Consider the following 8947-nt stretch of genomic DNA (forward strand, 5'->3'; position numbering starts at 1 on the left):
ACACGAGGACGGAATCTGTACAAAAATAGAATGTCTTTCTTTCAGCTTTACATATTAAATGACAAATGTAGGCCTACTGTTGCATTAGAAGCGTCCTTGAATCGGTCAGTATACCAAAAAAAAAAAAAAAAAAAAAAAAGACACACAACAAGGCACTGAAGGGGAAATATAGAATCAACAAACATGTTAGAAGGAACATTTTGTCAATTTAATAACTTACAATACAGTTTTTTTTCTCCAAACATTATTGCGGTTATTTCACATTTAAATGCCCAGTGCGAGCTTCAAAACCACTTGGGCCATTTTTTTTTTTTTTTTTTTTTTTTTTTTTAAGTTTATATTACAACCACCCTTGTATATTTGTATGAATTAATGGCTATTTACTTTTATATTCAGTAGACTGAGCAGACAAAGTGCAATCGAGTCAATCTCTCGATCTGTTCAGGAACAGGATTGTGTGTGTATGTATGTGTGTGTGTGAGTGTGTGTGCGTAATTGCGCACGGCTGCATAGGTGTGCGCACCGTGTGGGTCCTTGTTTATTCCCATCCTGGTGTTTTTATTCTTCTATGTTTAGTTCAGAACAGTAGCAGAGTCTGGGTTGGACCGTTACTTGGAGGGTTTAGTGTGAACACAGAAGTCTGGAACTATGAACAGATCCCGGTGCCGATGCCGGTGCCGGTCGGTCGCTCCAGCCCGGTGCTGCCGGATGAGGATGAGGACGAGGAGGAAACGGTGGAAGACTTCCGCTCCTTCTGCCTCAGGTGGATCTTAGTGTGTCTCTTCCTCTCGTCGCTCCTCGCGAACTTGCGTCCGCAGAAATCGCAGGCGAACGGTTTCTCCCCGGTGTGCGTGCGGATGTGCGTGGTCAGGTGGTCGCTGCGGCTGAAGTTGCGCATGCATATCCGACACTGGAACGGTTTGTGTCCGGTGTGGATGCGGATGTGTCTAGTGAGTTCGTCCGACCGGGAGAAGCGCCGGTCGCAGCCCTCCGCCGGACACGGGTAGGGCCGCTCGTGGATGGGGGTCTTGCTGGGTCTGTTGGGGTACTTCCTGGGGCGCAGGATGGGTCTCAAGGGCAGGTTCTGAGGGCTGTAGGCGGAGGGGAGCCTGGGGGGGCCTCCGTCTGAGCCGCCGCTCCCCGGACCCCCCAAAGTAAAGTTCCTGATAGTGTTCAGGGGGGTCAGAGGCGGAGGGACGCGGAAGGTGTCGAGCGGACAGGGGCCGAAGGGCTTCCGGTCTTGGATCCCCGCGGTGTGCATGTCCCGCTGACAGGCCGGTTGGAAGAAGCCCGAGTAGTCTGGGATGATGGGGAAGAGGCCCGGGGCGTCAGAGCCGCCGGGGTGTTTAGGGGAGGAGGAGTAGGAGGGCGGCGGGTAGGTGGCGATGGGACAGGTGGAGGTGGACAGAAAAGCCGAGGGGTCCTGGTAGACCTCCCCGCAGCCGGCAGAGGAGTAAGGGGGCGGGGGGGAGTAGAGGTGGTGGTGGTGGTCCAGCTCCGCCTGGTTCTGAGCTGCCATGGTACAACTCAAATTTCCGCTGGAAAAGTGATTGGGAGAGCTGGAGGAAGCCGGGGAGGAGGACGCCGAGGAGGAGGGCGGAGGAGGAGGAGGCGGCGGCTGGGCCACGTTGAAGATGCCCGACACGATGTTGATGACTCCCTCGGGGTTCCAGTTCCCCGGATACTGGGAGTCTATGGAGAACTTCCCCATGTAGGTGAAGGTCTGGTTCCGGTGGGACGGAGGCTGAGAGAAGCCGCCGGTGTAGGAGGGCAGGTCCAGAGGCCGCTTCTCTGCGCCCAGGTCTGCGCTCATCAGGGAGTCTGTGGGAGAAAAAAGAAAACAGGACATTAGAGGAAGAAAGAAAGAAAGAAAGAAAGAAAGAAAGAAAGAAAGAAAGAAAGAAAGAAAGAACACATGACGGATGGACCTAGAGGAATGAGACAGATCTGATGGAGTTCCGTTATGCACGGACTTTTACACAGTTTTCAGAATTTTATTGATGCTGCAAACGACTGAACTTTCTTTCTTTCTTTCTTTCTTTCTTTCTTTCTTTCTTTCTTTCTTTCTTTCTTTCTTTCTTTCTTTCACCTTGTAAACATTCCGTTTCTGTCCCATGCATTTGTCATGTTGTGTGTTTTCTTACCTGATGTTACATTTATTTGGTCGTAGTGCGCTCCCAAATCACCGCCGCTGGGGAAAATAGCCACGGAAGTCGGTAAACCGGAGCCAATGTCATCCACTGTGTAAATGCTTTCGGGATGTACGAACCCCCCGAGGTTTACCGGCACTTTGTCCAAAGTTTTCGCCGTCATTGTAGAGGGCACGTCCGCTCCTTCAGCTCCCTGTCGCCTTCTTCTTCTTCTTTTTTTGTTTTTTTGTAACTCCTCGCCTTAACTCTTACTCTTACTCAGTAAGTGTGCGTAACCCGGACACGCGTGGGTCACCGCTGCATGTCTCCGTGTGTCTGTCACAGCGGCTCCAGATGTGAGAGGATGCGCACTGAAGCAGCTTCTGTATTGGGAGCGGAGGCCCCGGCACCACTATGTATATATGAGGAAGCTTTTTGAACGCGCCCTGACGTCATTACCCATATATGGAATGGGAGTGGTGAGCGAGAGGAAGAGGCGCTGCGGATGCTGATTGGCTGGGAGCCTCCGTGACGATTACAAAGGGAATCACTTGTGAATGGAGAACCCGCTGCTGTAGATACAACGGACTTTTCCGCTCTAGGTCACAAAACAGCCACAAAACAAGACAGGAAGAGAAAAAAGCAACAAGAGGGGGCACAGAAGGCGGGAAACCGACCACTTTTCAGTCATAAATTCACTCCACTTCCACTGATTTTTTTCTTTTTTTTTCTTTTGTTTACTGTATAATCTCGTACATGTTCTTTTCAAAGTCGCCATCAAATATGAAAACGAGGAATTCCGGCTCATTTTGTCGACAAACCATAAAAGGTCCGATCCGGCCCTGAAGGGGAACACCTCTCACGCTCCATATTTGAATTTCCGGAATATGACAGTCGGAAAGTGACGAGTTTTACCGAACAGCAGAAAGGAGGGAGAGAGAGAGAGAGAGAGAGAGAGAGAGAGAGAGAGAGAGAGAGAGAGAGAGAGAGAGAGAAACCACAGTCAAATGAGAAGGGGGGGTGGGGGGGGGGGCGCGGAATTTACTCCTCTGAGTGCAACAGGTTGATGTACACGGGGCTCGGAAACTTTAGTCAGTGTGATTTGACTATGCTCTAGGAAAGAACAGAACGGCTTCAGCCTACTGCGGTGCGGGGATAAATATAGTCATTCAGCCAGATATTTATAGAACAGACCCAAATAAAAAAAGAAATATCTGTCCATGTGGTGACGGAGTATGTGAATTAAACACAGCGGATGTGACACTAAAGATGACTGTCACGGTCCACAGAATAACAATTTCATACACATTCACTTATATTGTGTCTAATTTTCCCTTTTCTTTCTTTTTTTTTTTGAACGCACCACTGTTTTATCTTTATCTACGCCTTATGAATAAATGAAGGTGATGTCGTTCCTGTCCTCCGCTGTGATGTACAAACTTTGTGTGTAATAACAATTTAATACAGATTCACTTATATTGTTTCTAATTTTCCCATTTTCTCTGAATGCACCACTGTTTTTTTTTTTTTTTTGCTTTATTTATGTCTTATGAATAAAAAATGAAGGTGATGTCGTTCTTGTCCTCCGCTGTGATGTACAAACTTTGTCTACTCTTTTACTTATTATTCGTCTTCTAACTTCTGGTCTAAAATTGAAATAAATATATTATCCAAAAGTAATGAAAAAATAACAAAAACATCTCAAAATGCAATGACATATTTTGAACATGACATTCGTAATTTAGAATTTGTTGTAAATTTTGATCATTTTATTTGGAAAATTTCATATACAAAAAAATAAATGTACCAAAAACACACCCCAAATTTTTAAATCTTTTTGATGGAATTTGAAAAATATATTAATCATCAGAATTTATCTTTAACAAAAAAAAAAAAAAAAAGCACTAGTACCCTGACAACTTATAAACAATTATTTAAAACAGACTGAACTCTCCTCTCGGAAGTATATATATATATATATATATATATATATATATACATATTTTATTACATATATATTACATATATATACTATTATTTGTCTATTCTGCTGTGTGTCTTTAAATCTATGCATTTTTTCTTTGAATTTATTTGTTCAAATGCTTTTTCTTTTTGACATCTTGATGTTTGTTCAAAATTTATATGTCTTGTATACCTAAATATTTTCAATAATAATAATAATAATAATAAAAAAGCCTCTGTCAGTGTTTGGGTTCTTCGCCTCCAGAGGGCGGTGCGCCCTCCAGTGGACCCTTTTGGACATGCGCTCCTCTCACGCGCACGCACGCACGCACACGCGCCAGGTCACGGCCTCGTTGTGATGTGTTTATTCATGTAAAGTCCCTCCGTGGGTGGAGAAAGTTGACAGACAGAAAACAGAAAATACGAGCACCTTTGAGTGGAATAGACTTTCCACTGTGTGTGTTTGGATGCGTTGCACCCAACAGAAGCATCATGTTGTTTAAATATAACTGTAACCATCATCACTGACAATGAATATGAACAGAAACCTGCAAAACTATGTACTGACCACTTACCTGCTGACAACCAAAGATTTAATTTTTATATTTTATTTATTAATTTATTTAATTTATTAAGGAGTATTGTTTTTGGGTCAGTTTGTTTGTTTGTTAACACTTTAGCAGCAAAACTATTGGTTGAATTCAGACCTAACTGGGTTTATAGATTACCTGTGACCCAGAACAGATGTCATTACATTATGGGAAAGGTAGGTCAAAGTTCAAAATTAAAAAAAAAAAAAAAAAAAAAAAAAAAAAAAAAAAAATATATATATATATATATATATATATATATATATATATATATATATATTATATATATATATATATATATATATATATATACACATATATATATATATATATATATATATATATATATATATATATATAAGTTAAAACATGGTATTCAAAATCTCTCTGATGGGACATTTTAGAGACAGTTTGACAGATTAGTGTTGCTAAATGACCCACATTTTTACTTTTAAATTCATTTTTGCTTTAGTTGGACCATAAGGGATTATCCAAACAAGGAACTACTTTATACTGAAATAAATGTCAGAGATATAATAAAAATGTGGCCATAGTTTCCCTGTAAATGACTTTAATTTTGTAATTTGTCGTTTTAATTATTACATATCATTAGTAAAAAGAGGATTACTTGATTTATTGATACAACTTAACAGTTGTGGAAAATATGAAAGCTTTTCAAAGTCAAATATCCCTGGTGGGACACATCACCCCCAGTACTAAAGAGTTTTTCCACAATATTAGTGTTCGGTGGCAGTTTTCTACGTTAAACTATTACTCTTTTTTTTTTTTTTTAATTTTTTAAAAAAGTTTTTATTGAACTTTTCAAAGGCTTGGTACATGGCAAACTTAATATGTTTCTCAATACAAGAACAGGTAGTATATAATTAACAATTAACTCTGGTGACAGACTCGACATACTCTTTATCTCATAAACATAAAAGATAAAAAATAAAATAAATAAATAAAAGAGACAGGCAACAGATACAAAAGAAGGTGGATACATAATAATATCAAGTAATAAATATCTGTATACACACACACACACACACACACACACACACACCCACACACACACACACACACACACCTGTACACGCACTTATACATTCATACATGCAGACCTGTCTACCTTAATGTAATCCCAAAACGCATCCAAAGGGTCACCCCCTCCCTTCTTGTCATCACTTAATCTAAGCATAGATTCATAGGATGCAGTTTCAGTCATTTCACAGACCCATTCTTTCATCTGTGGAGTTTCTCATGTTTTCCAATGTCTTAGAATTAAAACTGTTACTTTTAATTAGTTTAACATATTTGAACAATAAAAACATGAAAAAGTCACCTAATTTCTGACCTAGGCCAATATGACCATGTGTCCCGTCACAGAGGTCATTTTTTTCCCCTTATGTTTCCCAGTGTCTCACAGAAAAACCACTGGGTTAATGAAACTTAATGAACTGACGTATCTGAAATGTGAGTTATTTTCTACAATGATGTAAGAATTTCAAATTTCAGTGAAACTAAAAGTTTTCTGACACCCAGGGCACCGTTACTGTGTTTTGACCCATATATATATATATATATATATATATCTATAATTATATCTATATATATATATATATATATATATATATATATATATATATATATATATATCTTTCTTTCTTTCTTTCTTTCTTTCTTTCTTTCTTTCTTTCTTCCTTTAAAAATCTGTTCCAGCCCACTGAAAATGAAGGTGTTTGAGTCCAATACAAACATATTAAAGAACCATCAGCCAACACCAAACTGGGAGACACTATATTTAAATGTAACAGGACTAAAAATAAAGCTTAAACCAACTCCTTCTTATGTTCAGTCTTTGCTTTAAATGTCTGTGTTTTTTTTCCAATATCAGATCTGACTAATTGAACTGCTTTAATTGCTTCTCAGAGTCACGTTCACTCACACATTATTCACATTAATCAGCTGTGTGATCAATACACTGTGTCAATAACAACTCCATTTATTTAAGACACACCAGGGGGATGAAGTGCATGTCTGTGTTCATTAGTGTGTTTTTTATAAACAGGTGGACAAAAAGTGTTCAAATGCTGCTTTTGTGGGTATGAACCCACAAAATAAAATATAAGTAATGGGGTATTTTTTTTTTTTTTTTTTACAATAATTAGTTACTGATGTAGAAACATGACATACTCTGGTACAGTAGTGAAAATGTTTTGATAGTTCCACAGTATACAGGTTTAATTCTATGTATATAATGAAGGATTTTGATTAGGATATGTTTTAATCAGCCTTACAGCAACATACCATATCTGAAGTATATGGTATGTGTATGTAAGTTACTCACATTTACAGACAGTGTGGACTATCAGAAAATAATGTACAATGGTACAAATAACCTGTTACTAACAAATATACAGAAATGATTCAGCATTTATGAGGGAGGTTAGGATTTAAGTGGAGAAATTAACTTTAAAATTCACTTAATACAGGGGTGTCAAACTGATTTTCTTCTGGGGGGGGCACATTCAGCCCACTTTAATCTGCAGTGGGCTGGACCAGTACAATAATAGCATGACAGCCAATAAATAATGACAACTCCAAATTGTTTTAGTGCAAAAAATAACATTCAGTTATGCCAATATTTACACTTACAAACTATCCAAACAAAAAGGATGTGAATAACCTGAAAAAATGAAATTTGTAAGAAATGCAAGTACAGTTTTATCAATTCTGCCTCGACTTCTCATTTATATATATGCATTACAGATCAGATCTACTAAGGCACAAAACACTTAGTAACAGGCAGAATATAGTTCAAATTACACTTAATTTTCTTTAGACATTCAGGTTCTTCATATTTGTTCAGGTTATTTACATTTCATTGTTAAAGGATAGTTTCTTAATTTAAATATTTTCATAATTCAATGTTTTTTGCACTCAGTTAAAGAGAAAAAATTGGTGTTGTCATCATTTATAGGTTATTATGGTCTTATTTTTTAGTTTGATGCCCTAAGTTGCACTTTGCAAATTCATCCCGTGGGCCAGATTGGAACCTTTGGTGGGCTGGTTTTGGCCCCCGGGCCGCATGTTTGACACCTGTGACTTAATACATACGACCAGGAAGTGTTTTGTGTTTCAGTCAGCGAGTTAAGACTGAGGAAGAGATTCAATATGGAGGTTAAAGGAATGTCCAAGCATGAAAGAATTTAAACGGACGGACAAAGACGTAATGTTTAAGAGGAACAGGGATGAGGGAAGTGTTTGTATATGCATGTATATATATGTATATCTGTGTACATATATACATATGTACATACATATGTGTCTTCCTCCTCAGACCCAGCATTGCATTTTTGTTCTCTGTAGGGGACAAGAGTTTCACAGCATTACTTAAAAAGCTTAAAAAAAAAGTCCATTGCAAAGACTATATTTTTAATTGCACTCTTTTGTACAGTGTACTGCATACATTGGCACTGATGTGATGTGTGTGTGACGTACTGCTGTGTGATAAAGAAGGAAGTTGATGTGTGAGGGAATGAATGAATGGAAGTTGTCCTGTGAGTGATGCATATTCTGTTTTTTTATATGTATTTTATAGTTACTATCACTATTTATTACAATTACTATTTATGATTCCACATCCTGATAGTGCACCTGAATTTCATTGTACATTTTGTATAATGACCAATAAAGTATCTTATCTTGTCTCTTCTTATCTCTTCTTATCTCTTCTTATCTCTTCTTATCTTATCTTATCTTATCTTATCTTATCTTATCTTATCTATCTTATCTTATCTTACCTTATCTTATCTTATCTTATCTGATCTTATCTTATCTTATCTTATCTCTCTTATCTATCTTATCTTATCTTATCTTATCTTATCTTATCTTATCTTATCTATCTTATCTTATCTATCTTAATCTATCTCTTCTTATCTGATCTGATCTGATCTCACCTTATCTTATCTTATCTTATCTTATCTTATCTCATCTCATCTCATCTCATCTCATCTCATCTTATCTTATCTTATAGAAAATAAAAAAAGTATTTGTAAATCTGTGGCATCATGTCGTTTCCCAATCAAGGCAATTTTTTTTTAAAGTAAAACAGGCACAACTTTTCCTTTCCTCGGTCTCAGAAGGTTTTTTGTATGATGTGTTTATGTAAATTATATTATATTTGTCGTAACAATATAAGGACAAGAAACACATTTATTAACAGTAAGTATCAGGCACTTAGAGTATAGATATGTTTAGACTATA

General features: G+C 38.1%; 1 protein-coding gene across 1 annotated transcript; it reads right to left on the reverse strand.

Annotated features, from left to right (window-relative positions):
- Positions 1-302: 302 nt before the first annotated feature.
- On the reverse strand, positions 303-2501 carry egr2b (early growth response 2b). The gene is made up of 2 exons (XM_030163641.1): positions 2145-2501; positions 303-1821 (listed from the first exon to the last, which is right to left on the reverse strand). The coding sequence occupies exons 1-2, from the start codon at positions 2311-2313 to the stop codon at positions 647-649; spliced, it is 1344 nt and encodes a 447-aa protein (XP_030019501.1). The 5' UTR covers positions 2314-2501; the 3' UTR covers positions 303-646.
- Positions 2502-8947: the final 6446 nt, after the last annotated feature.

The sequence above is a fragment of the Sphaeramia orbicularis genome, chromosome 19, assembly GCF_902148855.1.
Source record: "Sphaeramia orbicularis chromosome 19, fSphaOr1.1, whole genome shotgun sequence".
NCBI classification, from domain to species: Eukaryota; Metazoa; Chordata; class Actinopteri; order Kurtiformes; family Apogonidae; genus Sphaeramia; species Sphaeramia orbicularis.